Source organism: Apium graveolens, unplaced genomic scaffold (genome assembly GCF_009905375.1).
Source record: "Apium graveolens cultivar Ventura unplaced genomic scaffold, ASM990537v1 ctg1886, whole genome shotgun sequence".
In the NCBI taxonomy this organism is placed as follows: Eukaryota; Viridiplantae; Streptophyta; class Magnoliopsida; order Apiales; family Apiaceae; genus Apium; species Apium graveolens.
The window spans coordinates 78,318-99,891 of NW_027417425.1; the positions used below are offsets into that span (position 1 = coordinate 78,318).

Here is a 21,574-nt window from a genome sequence, read left to right on the forward strand (position 1 = left end):
TGGTGGGTATTTTGGGTGATTATTATTTAAAAATGGTTATTTTGGTTTTTCACCCCTACAGATTTTGGAAATTATAAATATTCGGTTGATATACTGATTTATAATTTATCGAAAATTGGTCAAATCAGATAAATAATTTTGACCGTTTTTTACGTAATTTATGAACAATTTTTGAAAAATTCGTCAATTTCTATAACCATATATAGAAAAAGTAATTATCTTTAGATTGATACGGCAGAATACGACACTGTCAACAGAAAAAACAGCTGTTCAAATCATATTTGTTTATTAAAATAAATAGATTATATATAGAGATTTCCATGTTGGGGTTACATATCTATGTTCTCTTTCATTACATTGTACAGCTTTCCATTCTCAACTTCCCATCCTACAAGGTCAAACACACACAAAATCTCTCTCTCTCTCTCTCTCTCTCTCTCTCTCTCTCTCTATCCTTCTCTCTACTTCCTCCAAGAACCAACTTACTCTGTTTACGTGCACAACACAACTTAGTTAAACTAGTTTCTTGTTTTTGTTGGTGAAGATGAGTAGCAAATGGAGAAAAGCAAAGCTTGCACTTGGCATGAATCTCTGTGCTTATATCCCTCCAGAGACTAATGATGACATGCCTGAGAAATCAACAGAGGATGCTCTGCTTTCTTCTCACAACAAATGGGCTTTAGGTTCTGCAAGATTGTCTAAAAGCTTTAGTAGATCATCAAAGGTCTGTGATTTTTTCTAAACAACTTGTTATTTTTACTGCCATCTATTTCTCTGTGTATACCAAGATTAGAAAATTTTGAGTTTTTTAGGCCTTTCCATTAATTACTTGTTGTTTTTTGAAAATTTAAGATATGATACATAATCGATAGCTATATGTATTTTAGTATCACCGCCAATCTTGCTACAGCTTACCTACAAATAATAATTGGTAAAATAATAAACTTTTTAACATAATATTTTTTTCCGATTTCAACATAATGTACATGTTATATTTATATTCTCAATTAAAAAATAAACTCGTCATAATAATATTTTTTTCTCGATTACGATTCTATTAATTTAAAGAGATTTTAACATGTATATATATTTCTTCAAGAGTATACTGAAACTGGTACAATGTCTGCCAACTGTTGCAGCTTTTGATGACTTCTTTATTCATGCGGTTTTTGTGCATTAATATAGAGCTATATTTAATGTATATGCATGCAAGTGTTGATTAAAATACCAACTAATTTAGATTTTAGCCCACAGAATACAAACAAGTGATTTGTAGTACTTTGACTAAAATTTGTAATTTTGCGATGATTGAATGGTTTGTAGAGAAACATGACAGCACTGTTTAGAATTTTGATGCTAAGTTTATTATAGTAAATTTGATTTAATGCTTTAATTTTTTATAGGACAAATCTGCAATTTGTTCTTATTTGTTGAGCTCGTCCCAATCCATTAAATTTCTTGTTAGCAGTATATTTTTTCTTCTTATTAAAACATTATCATAAGGAAAAACCTTTTTTTACCATAGCTTTTATGCTTACAATGACAAGCTTTTGTCACTTCTGTGGAAATAGTTGGTCAAAGGAGGCCTACAGTTTGTTACTATCCTTTCCTTATCTTGGTTCCCTTTTAGAGAAAAGTAGTATTGGTGTGATCTCATCTGTGGACTGTTTGTGCCTTCTTTGAGGATGAATGTGCTTCTGTTATATCTTTATTAATAAAAATCTAAAATTTATATACTCACGCACCTATGTCTCTACTCAAGAGGGGTATCCATTATGCTCTTCGGATCGTGTTCTATATTTCTTATGGCCATTTATAAAACTTGGTATTTAACCATATTCATGAGCATTACTTACTTCTGACTAATCTTTTCAGATGATTTTATCAAATGATAAGAATCATATGACATGATGAGAAATAAGTGTCAAGTTGTGAATTATAATCGACACACTATGTTCTCGTGCTGTAAATTCTTTACAATATGTTTCAATGCTGCACCTGAATCTGAATTTATTCTGACATGGATGCATCATTTTTGCACACTGATTTTTTGTGTTATTAAGTTGGATATCTTATGTGAATCAATGTTCCACATATCTTCTCCTAAGAATTATATTTTGTACTTTCAGAAAACATGCTCCATATGTTTGGCTACCATGAAACGTGGGGACGGCAATGCTATTTTCACTGCAGAGTGTTCACATTCCTTCCATTTCCATTGCATTTCATCAAATGTTAGGCATGGAAATCAAATTTGCCCAGTTTGCAGAGCAAAGTGGAAAGAAATTCCCTGGCAAGCTACTACCCTGGAACCTCTTCCTGGAAGGTCTAGAATCAATCCTGTGGATTTGTCCCACAACAATGGTCTAATGGCAGTTGCGCGTCAATTGCCTCCTCGCCCTATTTCTAATCGACCTGTTGCACAACTATTTCAGTCTCCTGATCCTGCTGTCTTTAATGACGACGAATCCTTGGATCATAAAACAGAAAAAGCTGAGGAAATTTCAACAGTTAAAACTCCTGTAGATGTGGAATCCTGCACAACCATAACGGTCAAAACTTACCCAGAAGTTCCGGCAGTCCCACAGTTCAATGCTTATGATAACTTCACTGTCCTGATCCACGTCAAGGCCCCTGCTTCATTTTCAGGTCACAATCATAGTATTGACCAGTCTAACGTGTCTCCGATTCCTCAAACTCCTCGTGCTTCTGTAGACCTGGTCACTGTGCTTGACATCAGTGGCAGCATGGCAGGAACTAAACTTGCATTGCTAAAGAGGGCCATGGGGTTCGTGATACAGAACCTGGGCCCAAACGATCGGTTGGCAGTCATAGCCTTCTCATCAACAGCCCGACGCCTTTTCCCCCTTAGTCGTATGTCTGAGACAGGACGGCAGCAGGCACTGCAAGCAATTAATTCTCTAGTTGCAAATGGTGGAACGAATATTGCTGAAGGCTTAAGAAAGGGTGCTAAGGTGATGGAAGATAGAAGGGAAAAAAACCCAGTTGCAAATATTATACTCCTTTCAGATGGACAGGATACATATACCATGAATAGTTCCGGTGGCAGCCAAAATGAATCCAATTATAAACTGCTGCTTCCTACATCCATGCACAGGAAGGAAAGTTCTGGCTTCAAAATTCCAGTACATGCATTTGGGTTTGGTATGGATCATGATGCTCTATTAATGCACTCTATCTCCGAGAGTTCAGGAGGGACCTTTTCTTTCATTGAAAGTGAAGGTGTGATTCAGGATGCCTTTGCACAATGTATAGGGGGACTTTTGAGCGTTGTTGTTAAGGAACTATATGTGACTATTGATAGTGTTCACCCTCAGATTCGTCTTGGATCTATAAAATCAGGCAGCTATCCAAATCACGTGGTACCCGATGGAAAAACTGGTTTTGTCGAAGTTGGTGATATGTATGCGGATGAAGAAAGGGATTTTCTTGTTACAGTGAATGTGCCTGCAGAAACTTTGAACAAAGAAACATCTCTTTTAAAAGTCAGATCTGTTTATGTCAATCCACTAACAAAGGACACAGTAACACTTGACAGTGAAGAATTAAGAATTGGGAGACCTGAAGTAGCTGGACAAGAGACGGTGTTGGTAGAAGTAGACAGACAAAGGAATAGGCTGCACGCAGCTGAGGCGATGGCAGAAGCTCGTGCTGTGGCAGAACAGGGAGGCCTAGCATCTGCAATTTCGATCCTTGAAAATTGTCGCACAATGTTGTCACAAACTGTTTCAGCCAAAGCTCACGATCGTCTATGTATTGCACTGGACGCTGAGCTCAGGGAGATGCAAGAGAGGTTGTCAAGCAGACATATTTACGAGTCATCCGGAAGGGCATATATGTTATCTGGAATGAGTTCACACTCGTGGCAGAGAGCAACTGCAAGAGGTGATTCTACAGAAGGTTCAAGTCTTGTTCAATCCTATCAAACCCAGTCAATGACCGAGATGCTTAGTCGTTCTCAGGCTGCGTTGTTGAGTAGTCCATCAGCTCACAGGCTTGTTCGACCAAAGCCAAGGTGATGTCTGTCCTAAGCTATTCACACGCTGTAAATCAAACTTAATTGTGTGATATACCTATATTTTTTGTTTGATATCGGTTTGGATGTAAATTGGAGGGTATAAGAAGCACATTTTTGTGTCACTGTCGTCTTTATGATGTACAAGTTGGTAACTTACTCTGCGACTTTACAAGGTTACCTGCATTCTGAATTTCTGATTCTACTACTTCTTTACCAGATTTATGTTACTTTCATTTCTGCATTCTGTTAGTATATGAAGTAAATAGTGATATGCACGGGACTCTATAACTTGAACACCAAGTTTGCAGTCTGATTCTAGACAATGCAACTATGCACGGACAAAGATTTTCTTAGAAGATGGCCTATGACTATGAGTTAAGATCATACTTTCTACCAAGCTGAACGCAGAGACCTAGGTCAATTTTTAACACTCGAACATATTAAGAAACGACGTTTTTAGCCGATCATCAATCGTAGACAGTTGAACAAGCAACTAACAAAACGAAGAACATGAATTATACCCAGACAAATGACTAAAACTAACCCAAATTAACAGAGAATTTACAAGTACTGTAGGAAAACCTTGTTCATGCAATTAAATTAAAAACATCGCACGCTTTATCAATTTATCAAAAGATTAATCGAAATAATCAGAGTACTCTAAGAATACAGCTGAGTCCACATTTAAATGTCAGATTCCTTGTGTCGTCTTTCTGCAATAAATCTAGAAAAAAAAGACAACAGAACCAGCATTTGTTTGCGCTAATAAGCAAAGAATCAGTACTCCAATATTTGTGCTCCCTCCCTGCTTTTCTTCTTCTTTTTAATTGTCAATTCATGAAACACATGGATCACTCTATCCTGTATACTTAAGAAGTAGCCACTAAAAAAAGAAAAAATATATGGTTATGAGTTGTTTATTTGCTTGATTGCCTTAAAAGTACACAGTTCTTTGTTGATCTATATATGACGCCAGATGTTATTATCAAGAATCAAGATCACTCCATTCTCACAAGTCTTAACACATAATTCACCTCTTAATCTCGGGCTCTCTACATGGCAAATTATGACCACATATTTAAGTGTCTTCCAATCTATAAAGCAGCAATTGCAGGCGACTGGGAAACTGCAGAGCGCTTCTTTAAAGATGAAAAGAAAAACTTCAATGCACCCATCACGTACGAGTCGGATACTGCTCTGCACGTAGCTGTGGGAACTAATAGTTCTCACAGATTTGTGAAAGAATTAGTGGAGCTGATTATGGACGTAGATCCAGAGATGCTGCTGACTGCTAACTGTTATGGGAATAATGTGCTGCACTATGCTGCTATGGTAGGGAATACGCAAGCTGCAAGACTGTTGGTCAACAAATACCCGGAATTGGCTCAGATTGCTAAACCAAATGGCCACACCCCCTTGAAGTTGGCAGCCCGGTATGGTCATAAAGAGACACTCTGTTATTTGCTGGAGGTGACAAAAGATGTAGTTGGAGAGGAAGGAACTAGTCCTTATCGGGGACACGATGGTGCTGATCTTCTTACTCTTTCAATCATAGCTGATTACTATGGTAAGTCACTATAGTAATGACTATAATTGCAAGCATTATACTCTTAATGACTCTTTCTATCTGTGTGATGCTAATATGTCTGTTAATATGTACTCTGTGTGATGGATCTTGGGCAGATGTGGCTCTGTATTTGGTTAAAGAGTACCCGCACCTGGTGACAGAGAGAAATAATACCAAATCACAGACAGGCTTAGAAATACTAGCTGCAAAACCTAATGCTTTTCGAAGTGGAAGGAGAATCCGATTTTGGCAACGAATCATCTATCCATGTGAGTCCTGTTGTCCAGTTAACATATTCACATATTTAAGTACTTAAACTTCATTGGTATTAATGTACATTCAGTTTTGTTTTTTATGTATGTTTTCTAAATATTTTAACTAATCCTATATCAATTCGTCTGGTTTGATAAGGGATTCCTGTTAACCGAGAGAAGGCATTGGAGTCCCCTATTATAAGAGTTTCACAGATAACAACTCACAACCGAAGTAAAGGTAAACGTAGACTGTATACTTCATTCATGTGAATTTTGAGCTACACTTTCTGTATACTAACTATTGCAATTTATTCATTCTTAGCAGGCTGCGGTTTGCATGTTTCCTTTTGGAGTTTACTTCAATACTTAGGTATGAAAGTAAGCTCTAAACCTGTCAATCTGTGCCAGAAATTTTGAGGTCAAATTATTATGTGTCTATGAGCAAAACTTATAATAGCTATGTTTTCACAAAGATCTCCTTCCTAAACATCTGACTAGTTGTGCTCTTATCTTTTCATTGTGATAATTTGAAATGATCTCTAAAACAGGTTAAATAAGTAGTCTACAACTATAATACAGTACCAGAATCAGGATTAGGGAATAACCAGAGTTGAAAAAAAAATTCCAATATATATTTTTATTGGTTTTTAACTTAAGGCCGGGGTTTGAGGATACTTTCTTTATTAATAATGAGATCAGCCATGGTTGTAGCCTAGTTAGTCCCCCTTGTTCTGTCTTTGGCTCTTTGCTATAAAGTGATAAATTTAGTTTATGAAATTATTCTAATATATATTAAACACGATTACTAACAGCAAATGGTAAATCATTGCGACATTATAATCCAAAACCAAACCTAATAGTTGAACAGCTTTTGATTAATACATAACATGAAATTACTGCAGCACCGCATATCAAGCATATGCATGACAGCAAAGTAATGCACATACTGACAGAAGAACTTGTAAAAAATATGTGCTCAACTGTTATAAAGAAGGGTGACCATGCCATAGCCTGGGATGTATTGGGAACAACACTACGGACAGCAGTAACACATGGAATTTATGAGCTCATAGAAGAGTGCATTCATCAATATCCAGGCCTCCTCTGGTACAAAATGGGAGAATTCTTCTTGGTGCTAGTTGCAATAAGGCAAAGGCAGGAGAAAGTGTACAACCTTGTATATCAAATGTCAGGGCATAAGGTCTACACAGCTATAGCCTGGAAAGAGTACGCCAATGATGATACTGCATTGCATTTGGCAGCCAGATTAGCGCCTCAGCATCGCCTCAATACGGTCACTGGTGCAGCTTTGCAAATGCAACGCGAGCTTCAGTGGTTCAAGGTCATACTCATACAATCCCTTTCTCAAACTGGTAGAGATTTTTTTAGTTTTATATAGGTTAAAGTTTCAACCAGACGCACATGAATCTGCTTTTAAGGATAAGGTCTCTCTGTTTCTTTATTTTTGTTGTGCTAATTGATTCTATTTTTTAAGGCACTTAAACTGGTACTACAATTTTGTGTGTGTCCAAGTACTACAGTCTACAAGGTCGGGTCTGGTTAAGGTGCTAAAGGGTCATCTTTTGATTTTTTTTTATATGGTGCTTATTTAGGTTGTGTACTTTGAGTTAAAAGTATCCTTGATTACAGCTTGAAAGTTTCCTCAACTGCTTGATTAGTTCCATGCGGGTGACATTGTCATGAATACCTGGGCATTCTTATATATGATCATATCTTGGTGCAGGAAGTTGAAAAGTTTGTGCAACCTTCTTACAAAGAAGCCTTGAACAATGAAAACAAAACGCCAAGAATGGTATTCACTAGGGAACACAAGGAGCTACTAAATGAAGCACAACAATGGATGAAGGACACATCATCTTCAGCCACAGTTGTAGCTGCTCTTATTGTTACCATGGCATTTGCAGCCATATTTACAGCACCAGGAGGAAACAACAACGATGGGAAGTCACTGTTCTTAAACGATCCAATCTTTATGCTCTTTGCCATATCAGATGCAGTGGCCTTATTTTCCTCATCAACCTCCGTTTTGATGTTCTTATCTGTACTTAGTTCGCGTTTTGCAGAAGATGATTTTTTGTACGCTTTACCAAAGAGATTGACACTCGGACTAATCTCATTGTTTGTATCACTAGCAGCTACAATGGTTGCATTCAGTGCAACACTCTCACTTGTGTTACATGATAAAATACAGTGGATTGCTGCTCCGGTTATTTTACTGGCTAGCGTTCCAGTAACATTGTTTCTGTTGCTGCAATATCCGCTGCTTGTGGAACTGGTTAGCTCCACATATGGAAGAGGCATTTTCTACAAGCAAAACAATTTGTTGCTTCATTAGATTTATAAATTACTTCTCCTCATAGTAAGGTAAGAAAATAATTTGTACTAGTTGTTTTCAGTTAACAATGATTTAATTTGCTTTGTTGTAAAAATATACGAGTAAGAATATAGAGTGTGGAGGCTATAAATTATAAGTAAGATGGCATGTACTGAATTCCTTTTTATGCAAGCAAAATCTAACTGTAAGTGCAGCTGAGCTAGTTGCTGTAGAGAAGGATTGAGCATGGCTATTGAGCACAAGATGCAATGTGTGAATTGCATGGCTAATGAGAACCAACTTAAGTAGTATATAAGTAGTAAAACCATTTTTAGCAAAACACAGAAAAAGTAAAGTGATAAGTGATAAATACCTGATTGAAGCCCCAATGCTGAATGGCATCAATAATCTTGTAAAGCTCAAATCCACCCCTTGACGTCTCAAGAGCAGTATCAGCTCTCTTATGCAAGTTTTGACCCCGTTTCGGATTGAGGGGCACTGGCTCCTCGGACGAGTAAAACCCACCGTAACCAATTTAACACTAAGATTGATCTTTTGAACACCTTACAAATTTCATAGACCAACAAAAAGCAATATTTATAGTTAAAAATACTAATTTAAATTTTGCTACTGCATATTTTCCCTGCTCAAATTGCAAAACTTTCTATGTGTGTCTCATCTTTTGACAACTTTAACAGGGCCACAACAAATGCTTGAGCATCACATTCATCAAAAGCACCTCCACGTCCATTCTTGGGTAAATGTGAGTGTTTTTATGCAGGTCATGCTCTCTGATGGGCCAGAAATAATCAGGCCCAGATAGAAGAACAGGGGCCCAAAATAGATGTCATCCCAGGTCCAAGCCGAAGTGGTCCCCGGTGCCACGTGGCACAGGACAAAAGAGTCAATTGTCTCGTGTTACCCAAAATGGAACAATTGCATCTTAGCCATCCATGGGTAATCATCCCAAGACAGCTCTGATGGAGAAAGGACACCTGACCACACAGCTCATCTGGACCGTCCAACCTGTCACCAACCAAGAATGATCAAAGGCCAGGATGAAGAGGTACAAACCCCAAAAACCCTAAATCTTGGGACCTATAAAAGACCCCAAAAAGAGGGTTTTAGGGGTTGAAAAATATTTGACTGCTATACTCACATACACACACCCTCACATATTTTTGAATAGCTCCTTCTTCCCTCTTCTTCTTCTTCTTCAAGAAAGCCCATTTCTTATTCTCACACCGGAGTTGCCGCGGGATACAACCCCCCCCTCCGGTTCTGTTTTGCAGAGACCCCTACCTAGCAGGTTAACCGCACCCAAACCGATGCGGAGGCCGGGTCCCAGCACGTGAGAGAAAGGAGAAGACCTGGGAAGAAACCGAGTTATCATTGGCGCTAGAAGGAGGGGCGAACCTCCGGTGACGTGGTGTCAACTCCAGCTACGTTGCACAGCTACAAAACCAAAGAAACCCTCCCTGGTAAGAACGAAAACCCTCTCTCTCTTTACAGCTCACTCTCCTTATTCTTTCTCCAGAACGATCACACATCCTAGCACCATCGCCCTTACTGTGTCCTGAGAATAATGACCACACGCAAGAGCAAGACCTCGGTCTCCGGAACCATTCAGCCCACGGTCGCCCCGCCCAGGGACGGCGAGATGGAAGATATAGATGAAGAGCCCCCCACAGCTCGTGCTTCGTCTCAGCTTAAGCCCGGAGACCAGAGATTAACCATAGAGAAATCAGCCCACAAGTATGCAGAAACCTCTACAAACCCCTGGGGAAATATGACCCCGGAGCAGATTCAAGCGGCTATGGACCTGTGAAAAGAAAAGAACAAAGCCCCTGAGACCCACTCTGAAGACCAGGAAGAGAATTCAGAAGAATCTCGGGGCTCAGTCTTGGACCGAATCGGCAAAACTAAGAGGCCGTCAGAGGACGCAGGAGACGAGATCAAGAGGGCCACGCTCCGGGACCGTATTCGAAAGGAGGAAGAGGCTAAGGCCAAAGCCAACATCGAAAAAAGAGTGCAAGAGGAAGAAGCCAAAATGAAGAAAAGGGCACGCCGGATCCATGTCTCCTCGGATTCAGAACCTGAAAAGGAATCCAAGCAGGAGCAAATGGCCCGAGTTCTCCGGGACCTTAAAAGAATAGTGGAAGGAGATGTGGAAGTCGGGGCGGCGGCCACGCCCTTCACCAGAAAGCTGGAATCCACCCCCAGGGAATCAGCGCTCAAGCACTTCAACTTCGACTCTTTTGATGGACTTGCCGACCCTGAAGAACATCTCAACTACTTTGAACAGATCTCGAACATATACGACTATAGTGACCTCACCAAATGTCGTTTCTTCGCCTCAACGCTGAAGGGCGGAGCACAAAAATGGTTCAGTCGAATCTCCTCCCGGAGTATCGACTCCTGGAAGGACTTCCGGGAGATATTTCTCAAGAGGTTCAGGGCGAACCACATGAATGAGCTCCAGATGTGCCACTTGGAAACCATACAACAGAGAAGCAGAGAAACTTTCCCAGAGTTTATCAAAAGATTTCAAGAATCAGTCAACCATCTCTCCAACCTTGAAGAAAAGGAAGCCGTGAATATTTTCCGGCGAAATCTCCACCCAGTTTCATGTGAAGGCTACGTGAAGGACCTAATCCATAGGGAACCCCAAAGCCTTGCTTCAGCCTATGCAATGGCGTCCAAGTTTATCAAAGAAAATGACTTCCTCACCTCAATGAAGATGAACAGGAGGATCCGGGATGATGACGAGTCCCCGGAACACCGCCGCCCCTACGGGAAAGAAAAGAGGCACAGGACAGATAGATAGACCAATTATGTTCAGCAATCCAGGGGGACCCCACCCCGGGATGACTACTCCAGACACCAGAAAAATGAAAAGAAGCCCAAGCCTAAAAGAGAACCAAAGCCAGAGCCCGTGTGGACTCCGCTCAATAGGCCCCGGGCCGACATCTTGAGAGAGGTCAAAGGGAAGCCCTTCTATTACCCCCCGAAGCCGCTGTTGGCACCCCCCGGGAACAGGGCCCGGGACAAGCATTGTGGGTACCACGAAGATCATGGCCACACCACGGAGAACTGCTTCTCTTTCAAAATGTTCATTGAAGATCAGATAAAGAAAGACAACATGAACCAGTACCTACAGAGAAGGCTTGATGACAGAGATAAACCCTCCGGTGGGGGAAAACATGTGGTCAACATGATCTTTGGGGGGACCTCCTCCCCTCCCCGAAGTCCAGATGAGGACAACGATGTCTTGATGATACATACGGCAGGAGATGAGCACATATATTTCTCCAATGCAGATTATGAAGGCCTGGACCCCGAACACAACCTAGCCCTGGTCGTAACCCTTGACATCGCCGACAATGAGGTACAAAGAATTTTAGTTGATAATGGTTCTTCAGCTAACATTGTTTTCGAACACACCCTTAACAGGATGAAGTTGGGACACCTCCGCATGGATCCATGCCTCGAAGATCCTCTCTACGAGTTCTGGAACAATATGATCCCGATCCGTGGGGTAATATACCTCCCCATGGTCTTTGGCACCGCTCCCCGACAGGTATCTCATGTCATAAAGTTCTACGTGATAAGCGCTGCATCCTCTTACAACATGATCCTGGGAAGACCTACCATCACCAAGCTCCGGGCCATCCCGTCTACAATTCACCTAAAGCTGAAGTTTCCCACCCCGGGAGGCATTGGGGAACTCAAGGGGGACCGGGGCACTTCGGGGAGATGCTATGGACAGGCGCTGATCATGGCTGAAACTGACCCAGAAAATAGAAAGAAGGCAATGGCCTTACCCAAAGGCCAAAGCCGCAAGAAACATCGCGAACACTTCAACAAAAGGCTAAAGCTGGATGTCAACATGATAGAGAACTCGGGATACAGCGAAACCAACGCCGACGCCCGGATACAGAAATTTGTGGAAGTCAGAGAGAAAAGCAAGGTAGAGCCTGCCGCCCAGACGTTAGAGATAGAACTGGACCCCGGGAACCCCACCCGGAAGTTGAAAATTGGAAAAGGCCTGGAGACATCCTTTCAGGGAGAGCTCATCTCATTGTTAAAAGAATATGCGGATGTATTCGCATGGATTCCAGAGGATATGCCCAGGATCGATCAGTCGGTGGCAATACACAGCCTGGACGTAGACCCAAAGAAAAAACCTATCAAATAAAAAAGGAGAAATTTTGCTCCCGAACGACAGCAAGCAATAGACGTGGAGATAGAAAAACTGCTTAGGGCCGACATCATCTGCGAGATCAAATATCCCGACTGGCTCGCCAACGTGGTGTTAGTCAAGAAGCCAAACGGAAAGTGGAGAATGTGTGTCGACTACACGAGCCTCAATGCTGCGTGCCCTAAAGACTCCTATCCCCTCCCAAATATTGACCAGCTGATTGACGCGACTTCGGGCCATACCATGCTCAGCTTCATGGATGCCTTTTCGGGATACAACCAGGTTCGCATGAATCCCGAAGACATCGCCAAAACGGCCTTCATTACTCATAGGGCGGTCTACGCCTTTATCATGATGCCCTTCGGACTCATCAACGCTGGAGCCACCTACCAGAAAATGATGAACACAATTTTCAAGAGCCAGTTGGGGAGGAACATGGAATCTTATGTAGACGATATGATCTCCAAGTCACTCGCCACCCCGGATCACATAAAAGACCTCAAGGAGTGCTTTGACAACCTAAGGAAGTACAACATGAAGCTGAACCCGGAGAAATGTGCGTTCGGGGTACCTTCAGGCAAATTCCTGGGATTCTTGGTCAGCGAAAGAGGAATAGAAGCGAACCCAGAGAAAATCACCGCCATCATGGAAATGAAGATACCCCAAACACAGAGGGACATCCAGAAGTTGGCAGGATGCCTAGCAGCCCTGCGAAGATTTATCCCGAAACTAGCCAGTCCCGAAACTATGTCAGCCAAGTCCTCAAGGATGCCGAGACTCGGTACCCAAACTTGGAAAAGTTTGCCCTGGCCCTTATACATTCCAGCAGGAAGCTGAGGCAGTACTTCCAAGGCCGAGAAATCAGAGTGGTCACGGACCAGTAGCTCAGGAAGGTCATTCACAACCCAGATGCCTCTGGAAGGTTAGTTAACTGGGCCATTGAACTAAGTCAATTCAACATCAAATTCGTGTCGCGCACGACAATAAAGGCTCAGGCCTTAGCCGAATTTGTGATGAAATGCACCTTCCCGGAAAGTACTCAACCTTTACCCCGAGAGATGTCCCCGGAGAGAACCAACTCGGGCACGGATTCCTGGAAGCTCTATGTCGACGGCTCGTCCACGGCCGAAAGGTCCGGAACGGGCCTCATTCTTATTAGCCCGGAGGGCTTCACCATTCAACAGGCAATAACTTTCGCTTTCAAGGCAACGAATGATCAGGCTGAATATGAAGCACTCATTGCCGGGCTCAGGTTGGCGAAATCTCTCGGCGTCTCAAGAATGACCATCCACGGTGATTCTCAGATCGTGGTCAAGCAAACCACCGGCGAATATATAGCGAAAGATCCAACACTGGCACAGTACCAGGCAATGGTACGAAGCATCTTGGAAGCCACTCCCGACATCACCATATTTCAGATCAACAGAGAAGAGAACTTCAAAGTAGACGAGCTGTCCAAACTCATGCAAAATTCCTCTGATCTCGTTAGTTCGGTATACTTCGAGGAACTCAAAGTACCCAGCACAGAGCGAGCTGAGGTCCTGTGCATCGGGAGCCCAGACAATTGGATGACCCCTTATATAGCTTACTTAAGAGATGGGACACTCCCAGAAGACCAGAACAAGGCCAGGTATTTGAAGCACAAAGCTGCTCATTTCTTCCTGGAAGAGGGTCAGCTATACAGAAGAACCTTTTCCGTACCTACCTTGAAATGTGTAGATCCTGAGGAGGCCAACTATTGCCTCCGGGAGGTTCATGAAGGCATCTGCGGAGACCACCTGGCAGCCAAAACTCTAGCTTACAAAATCATCAGGCAAGGGTATTACTGGCCCACGATACACTCCGATTCCGTCGCTTACGTCCACAAGTGCCCCCAGTGCCAGAAATTCAGCAATATCCCCAGACAAAGCCCGAGCTTGCCAGCATCAGTGTTATCTCCTATCCCGTTCGTTGTATGGGGCATAGATATCATGGGCCCTTTCCCCCGGGCAAAAGGCGACCTCCGCTACGTCCTGGTAGCCATTGATTACATGACAAAGTGGGCAGAAGCTAAAGCCATGAGGACAATCAACCAACAGGATTGTATCAAGTTCATGGACGCGATCGTCATGAGGTTCGGGATCCCTATAGTCCTCATCTCTGACAATGGCCCACAATTTGTCGGGTCTGAATTTGAAGCATACCTAAAAGAGCTCGGAATCAAGCATAAAAGCGCGTCGGTTGCACACCCTCAGGGAAATGGGCAGGTCGAAGTAACCAACAGAACCATACTTCGGGGTCTGGAAAAGAGACTAGAAGAATCCAAGAAAACTTGGCCTGACGAGCTCCCAAAAGTCTTGTGGCCCTACAGAACCACCCCCAGAGCGGGAATGAATGAAACCCCCTTCAAGCTTGCATACGATACCGAAGCCCGCATTCCAATCGAAACCGGATCCCCTTCCCACAGGGTTATCAATTTCAACAAAATCTCAAATATTGAAGGGCTTAAGACCAACCTGGAACTCCTAGATGAGATAAGAGACGAAGCAGTAAGAAAGATGGAAGTCTACAAAGAAAAGATAAGGCTCCACTTTGGGAAGAAGGCCATAATCAGGGAATATGAAGAAGGAGACCTGGTACTCCGACACACAGAGGCCTCAGACCCAACTAATCAGGGAAAGCTCCAGCCCAACTGAGAAGGCCCCTACAGGGTCAAAGAAGTACTCCGGCCAGGAACTTACAAGCTAAGCTACCTCGGGGGGACCGAAGTCCCAAACACTTGGCATGGAGCTCGCCTAAGGAAATTCTACCAATAAAGGTAGACCACACATTCCGGCATCTCCTCCATTTCTAGGATATAGCAGCTTGATGTAATTTTCAACATTTTTCCAGAATGTACTGTTGTCCTAATGATTTAAATGAAAAAACCGATTTGGAGCGCCCCATAGCCCAAAATCATTCTACTATCATTCGATCACTGTCGCTATAATACTTAGAAAATTTTATTCAGTTAAAATTTTAAAAACCCCTTCCCGGGGACCATTACACAAACCATGTGTACTTAGAAAATTTTATTCAGTTAAAATTTTAAAAACCCCTTCCCGGGGACCATTACACAAACCATGTGTACTTAGAAAATTTTATTCAGTTAAAATTTTAAAAACCCCTTCCCAGGGACCATTACACAAACCATGTGTAATTAGAAAATTTTATTCAGTTAAAATTTTAAAAACCCCTTTCCGGGGACCATTACACAAACCATGTGTACTTAGAAAATTTTATTCAGTTAAAATTTTAAAAACCCCTTCCCGGGGACCATTACACAAACCATGTGTACTTAGAAAATTTTATTCAATTAAAACTTTAAAAAACCCCTTCCCGGGGACCATTACACAAACCATGTGTACTTAGAAAATTTTATTCAGTTAAAATTTTAAAAAACCCCTTCCCGGGGACCATTACACAAACCATGTGCACTCAGAAAATTTCTCAGTTAAAATTTTGAACCCCTTCCCGGGGACCGCGACACGAACCGCGGGTACTTAGAAAAATTTTGATAAAAGAAAGCAAAACCAAATACGAAAGGGAAATATATTTACATGAATTCCCGAGGCAAACCAAGCCCCGAGACAAATCCAAATCAAAGTCAATACGGAAACCAAATAACAAAGTCTAAAAGCCACAAGGGCTAAGTCTGAAATAACTGCAAGTTATGAAAAGTAAATTACAAGGCACAAGGCCTGGGTCTTCATTCTTCAGTTCTCGGGAGGAGGAGGAGTCTTCTCGCGGCCCTCTTCGGAAGGCGGAGGCGGCTGAGTCCCGGAAGTACCTGCCTCAGCTGCTCGGGCTTCCTCACGACGGAGCTCTTCAGCAAGATATAACTCTATGAATCCGTCCATGTCGCCGCCCGGATTCTCAGCAAGATAGGCAGAAGCAACGTCCCAGCAGATATTGACCTTCTCAAAAATCTTGTTGTTAAGCTCCTCGTAGTAGGCAGGGGTACCCCGGAAAGACTCCAGCACCTCCTCTGCCGGGGGCCTAGCAGCAAGCTCCTTCTTCAGGTTCTCCACCTCCGCCCGGAGGGATCCCACCAACTGCTCCGCAGCCTCCCAAGACTTCACCGCCTCAGCAACGGCTTGCTTATGCTCCCGGGATTCTTTCTCCTTCACTTCCCGATACTTGGTGAAGTTCTCCTTATCCTTACTCAACTCTTTCAGCGTAGCCTTAGTCTCCGTCTCCCTTATGCGGAAGTTGTGGAGAATGGTAGAGCAGCCGCTGATCCGAGCATTGGCCTGAAAACAAAACGGCTAAGTACCAACATAAGGATAGAAAAGGGAAATGTTAAGGGAACGACCTTACCTCCGAAACATCCCGGACAAGATGATCGAGGAAGGTATCCAGATCCTCCGTGGCATAGCAGTCAAAGTCAGCCGGGGTAGCATAGTTATCAAACATTTCATTCCGGCGATCATCCAGGGTCATCCGAGCCAGGAGGTTCTTCAGCGCATCCTCCTCCACCAACTTTTGGCTCTCTTCTTCCGAAGGACCCGAACCCGAAACCCTCATGCGATGTGGGGTTCCGGACCATCCAGCAGCTTCCGCCACAGCCTTCCTCTTCCGCGGATTTAAAGACCCGACCTCCACCTCCTCCAGCTCAACCACCTCAACCTCCTCAGGCTCCAGGGCAACAGGCGGGGTAATCACAGGAGCACTCTACCTCACACTGTTGCCCGAGGAACCAGCATCCCGGGTCTGCAAACCGCTACCTGCACCAGCTACCTTCTTCCCCGAGTCCAATTGCACGGCACCACCAATCTTCTTGAACCTCCAAACCAAATCCTTAATTTGCTGCGACATAGCTTAATGGAAGGGGTTCAGGAAGGGAGGACCTGCACAAGGAACGACAGTCATTCAAATGAACAAGACAGAGATACACAACAGGAAAAATACAAGGAAAAAACTACTAACGCAAAACACTTACAGCCAACATTATACAATGTTTGATTATCTAAAAAGGTGTCCCGGGTCCACTGGGCACCAAGAGCAACCACAAAGTCGTACATCTTCGTCAAGGCATCTCCACCAAGCCTCTCGGATGGGAACCTGCTATTTTTCAAAGTAGTTTTGTACAAAGGCATAAACTTCAGGTCCCACCCCCGGACGAAGATGAATTCCTGGTGCCAGCCCCGGAGCGAGTTCAACATGAAGACGGGAGCCTTTTTGGCATCAGAAGGGAGCCCACAACCATCTATATTAAAGGTAAACTCAAAAAGAGGAGGCAAGGTGGACTTTTTGATTTTAAAAAGATATTGAAAAAGCTTAAAAGTCGGAAGGTACTTCTTCACATGGCAACAGGCCAGAAACCAGGAAACCCACTTAATAGAGTTCGGAGCTAGCTGGGTGAAGGGTATCCCATAGACGTCACTGATAAGTGGCATTTTATACCACTTTGAACATCTTAAAATGGCTTAAATTGGTGCCTTGAAATCAAGTATTTTGTGTATTTGATGCGTTTTTCTAGTGTTTATGCATTTCAGGGTATTAGTTGCATTTCAGAGGAGTAATCATCAAGAATAATCCTAGGCATGTGTTCATCATTGCGAGAGGAAAGAAATGGGCAGATTATGGCGAAGAAACGGAGCAAACTCAGGAATTTTCCAGAAGGGTCCTGAGCGCCCGCTCAGCAATACTGAGCGGCCGCGCAGAAAGATGAACGCCCGCTCAGCTATGCTGAGCGGCCGCGCAGGGTCGGGAAAAAAGACAATTTATTTTAGGACTTCTACTTCTGTTTGGCTTCCACTTCTATGTAATCTGAGTTTTATGGGACTATTATATAAGTAGATTTAGAGACATTTTCTCAGGAGAGGATCGTGGTATTAAGCAAAGAGCGACGGAGATAAGGAGGAAGATCGTTTTAGCACACAGCAACGAAGAGGAAGCATATTTTCTTGTGATTCTTGTTTCGTTGTAACGTTGGATGCTAGTTTTCTTACTTTGAACCTATATACTCTTATGACGTACTCTGATTTAATATAATTAGTTTAGTTATTATTTTCGTGTGTTTGTTTATCATGATTGCTTATGAACCCATGATGACGATGAGTGCTATTATGGGCTAATCGTGATCATGGGGTTGCAACGGATTTACTATGGAATTCTTTAGTTAATTTTTTAATACTTTAGTGTGTGATGATTGTATGATATCTAGTATTGGTTGTGCGTATTCGTCTTATGTGAGTCGCGAACATATAAGATAGGGTGTTAATCTCTTGTGAAGCGACGGTGGATCTTGAGATTTAGAACTTGTCATGCTAGCATAGGTTCATGTACGGTGTGCATGATTAGTGGGTAACTCTAACAATTTTATTTGCCCTGTGTAATCAAAAGGAATAACTTGTGCTTAAATCGTTGTGTTGTCAATATCTGTAGACATATAGGAACTCAACATAATTGATGCCTATTCAACTTCTATCTTAATTGTGGATGTTTGGTAGAATGGTATTAGTACAATGAAAGTTGGCTTTTATCAGTTGCGTATTATTCGATTAATATCATCACTGTCACAAGCTAAAGGTAATAACAATAACTATTGAAGGAAGTAGTAATGAAGTTGTGATCTCATGAGTGTTTTAATATTGTTAATTTGAACTGTTAATTAAGTGATTAATTAAGTAGTTAATTGTAGTTAATGTTTAGTCAACAATTCTAAGTGTTAGTATCTTAACATTGAGAAGTAATCATACATTGGTGGTGAGTTTAATTAGACAATAAATTAGGCTGAGTCTCTGTGGGAACGAACTAGAAAGTATTCTATATTACTTGCGAACGCGTATACTTGCGTGAATATTAGCGCGTGTTTTCGCCCTAATAAGTTTTTGGCGCCGCAGCCGGGGACTCGGCGTATTTGTTTAGTTTATGTACTTACCATCATTGGTCATTAGGACTCAGTGATTAGGACGTAGTAGTTACTTATTATTTCCGGTTGTGTTTCAGGTACTTTAGCGAGCGTTTATGCAAACTCGTTCTCGTACTCGCAAGAGGACTTTAGATACAGCTGAGGAGACAGACGAAGTTCTTGATATTCCGGAGAAGATAGATTTTGAAGATTCGGATTCAGGAACTGAGCGGAAAGAACCAGTAAACATGGGTGATCGTATTATTCAGGCTGATCCAGCTCTTATGGACTTTTCTCGGCCAAAAATTGATGACATTCAGTAAAGCATTCTTCATCCGGCTATTCAAGCTAACACCTTTGAAATCAAGTCGGGCACTATTCAGATGGTGCAGAATTCTGTTTCTTTTGGAGGAGCTGCGACTGAAGACCCCAACATGCACATAAGGAATTTTATCGAGATCTGCAGCACTTTTAAGTATAATGGCGTGACTGATGAGGCTATCAAGCTGAGGCTTTTCCCATTCTCACTGAGGGACAAAGCTAAGGACTGGTTACATTTTGAACCAGCTGGGTCCATCACTACTTGGCAAGATCTTGCGCAAAAGTTTCTGGTGAAGTTTTATCCGATGGCAAAGACTGCTGCTATGAGGAGTGCTCTTACTCAGTTTGCGCAGCAACCTACAGAATCTATGTGCGAAGCTTGGGAACGCTACAAGGAAATGTTCAGGAAGTGTCCACATCATGGAATGCCCGATTGGATGGTGATCACTGGTTTCTATAATGGTTTGGGGGCCCAATCTCGGCCCATGCTCGATGCAGCAGCTGGAGGTGCCTTATGGGCTAAAAGCTATACTGAGGCTTATAATCTTATCGAGACTATGGCCGCAAATGAGCATCAAAACCCAACTCAGAGGATGATGCCTGGTAAGGTAGCAGGTATTCTGGAAGTCGATGCAGCCACCGCTATTGCAGCACAACTTCAAGCGCTGTCAATGAAGGTTGATTCTCTGGCTACATATGGAGTTAATCAAATAGCTATGGTTTGTGAGCTTTGTGCAGGTTCTCATACTACAGATCAGTGTTCTCTTGTCAACAAATCTGTTTAGTATGTGAATAATTATCAGCGACAACAGCAGCCTGTGCCAGCTACCTATCATCTGACTAACAGAAATCATCCAAATTTCAGCTGGGGGAATAATCAGAATGCTATTCAGCCACCATATCAGCAAGGTGTGGGTAAACAGTTTAATCCACCTGGATTCCAGCAACCACAGCAGTATGCTCAAAGGCAATCATATCCTCAACAGGGAAGTGCAGCTGCACCTACTAGTACTGATTTTGAGGAACTTAAGTTGTTATGCAAGAGTCAGGCGGTTTCTATCAAGACCTTGGAAAATCAAATCGGTAAATTAGCCAATGCAGTGCTCAATCGTCAACCTGGCACTCTTCACAGTGACACGGAAGTACCAGGTAGGAAGGAAGCTAAAGAGCAAGTCAAGGCTATTACCTTAAGGTCTGGAAAAGTTGTTGATGCTGAAAAGGCAAAAGAAGTAGAAACTGAAATTAGAGATGAAGAAGCTAAGCAAAAAGAGAAAGTGGTGGAACCAAGGAAGACTACTGTTGAACACACTCTGCCTGAGGGTAATACAGGGGAGAAACAACTCTATTCTCCACCACCTTTTCCTAAGAGATTGCAGCAACAAAAGCTGGATAGACAGTTCGGTAAGTTTCTGGAGGTGTTCAAGAAACTTCACATCAATATACCTTTCGCTGAGGCTCTGGAGCAAATGCCTAGTTATGCGAAGTTTATGAAGAGTATTCTTTCAAGGAAGGTGAAACTGGATGACCTTGAGACCGTTGCTCTCACAGAAGAATGCAGCGCTGTTCTGCAGCAAAAGTTAACTCCAAAACTAAAAGATCCAGGTAGCTTCACCATTCCTTGCACCATTGGCAAGTTGACTTTTGACAAGTGCCTTTGTGATTTGGGAGCAAGCATCAATCTGATGCCGTTGTCGATCTTTAAAAAGTTGGATTTGCCTGATCCAAAACCCACGTACATGTCTCTACAATTGGCTGATCGTTCTATTACTTACCCAAGGGGCATAGTGGAGGATGTACTAGTCAAGGTGGATAAGCTCTTCTTTCCTGCAGATTTTGTTATTCTGGATTTTGAGGAAGATAAGAAGATTCCCATAATCTTGGGAAGACCTTTCTTGGCTACTGGTCGTACCTTGATAGATGTGCAGAAAGATGAACTTACTATGCGGGTACAAGATCAGGATGTGACCTTCAACATATTCAAGG

The 21,574-nt window shown here is 42.5% G+C and overlaps 2 protein-coding genes and 1 non-coding gene across 4 annotated transcripts; 2 read left to right on the plus strand and 1 right to left on the minus strand.

The window, feature by feature from the left end:
• Positions 1-352: 352 nt before the first annotated feature.
• Positions 353-4,255, plus strand: LOC141700187 (E3 ubiquitin-protein ligase WAV3-like). Its single transcript, XM_074504012.1, has 3 exons — positions 353-395; positions 545-724; positions 2,130-4,255. The coding sequence occupies exons 2-3, from the start codon at positions 545-547 to the stop codon at positions 4,038-4,040; spliced, it is 2,091 nt and encodes a 696-aa protein (XP_074360113.1). The 5' UTR covers positions 353-395; the 3' UTR covers positions 4,041-4,255.
• A 617-nt stretch (positions 4,256-4,872) lies between these two features.
• Positions 4,873-8,356, plus strand: LOC141700183 (uncharacterized). Of its 2 annotated transcripts, none has more exons than XM_074504003.1 (6): positions 4,873-5,606; positions 5,723-5,875; positions 6,018-6,098; positions 6,183-6,230; positions 6,763-7,202; positions 7,605-8,356. In XM_074504003.1, the coding sequence occupies exons 1-6, from the start codon at positions 5,096-5,098 to the stop codon at positions 8,214-8,216; spliced, it is 1,845 nt and encodes a 614-aa protein (XP_074360104.1). In that variant the 5' UTR covers positions 4,873-5,095; the 3' UTR covers positions 8,217-8,356. The 2 variants fall into 2 exon arrangements, with proteins under 2 accessions (XP_074360104.1, XP_074360105.1); XM_074504004.1 differs by having other exon boundaries at positions 4,874-5,606; positions 6,186-6,230.
• An 11,555-nt stretch (positions 8,357-19,911) lies between these two features.
• On the minus strand, positions 19,912-20,018 carry LOC141700188 (small nucleolar RNA R71). The gene has a single exon (XR_012566234.1). It is a non-coding gene; the product is annotated as a small nucleolar RNA R71 (small nucleolar RNA).
• Between the last annotated feature and the right edge of the window lie 1,556 nt (positions 20,019-21,574).

Excerpts from the sequence above, each read along its gene's own strand:
- LOC141700187 (XM_074504012.1), top strand. The coding sequence starts at position 545 with ATGAGTAGCAAATGGAGAAAAGCAAAGCTTGCACTTGGCATGAATCTC. Across the intron at positions 725-2,129 it reads GCTTTAGTAGATCATCAAAG|AAAACATGCTCCATATGTTT; the intron begins GTCTGTGATTTT and ends TTGTACTTTCAG.
- LOC141700183 (XM_074504003.1), top strand. The coding sequence starts at position 5,096 with ATGGCAAATTATGACCACATATTTAAGTGTCTTCCAATCTATAAAGCA. Across the intron at positions 5,607-5,722 it reads AATCATAGCTGATTACTATG|ATGTGGCTCTGTATTTGGTT; the intron begins GTAAGTCACTAT and ends GATCTTGGGCAG. Across the intron at positions 6,231-6,762 it reads GAGTTTACTTCAATACTTAG|CACCGCATATCAAGCATATG; the intron begins GTATGAAAGTAA and ends AAATTACTGCAG.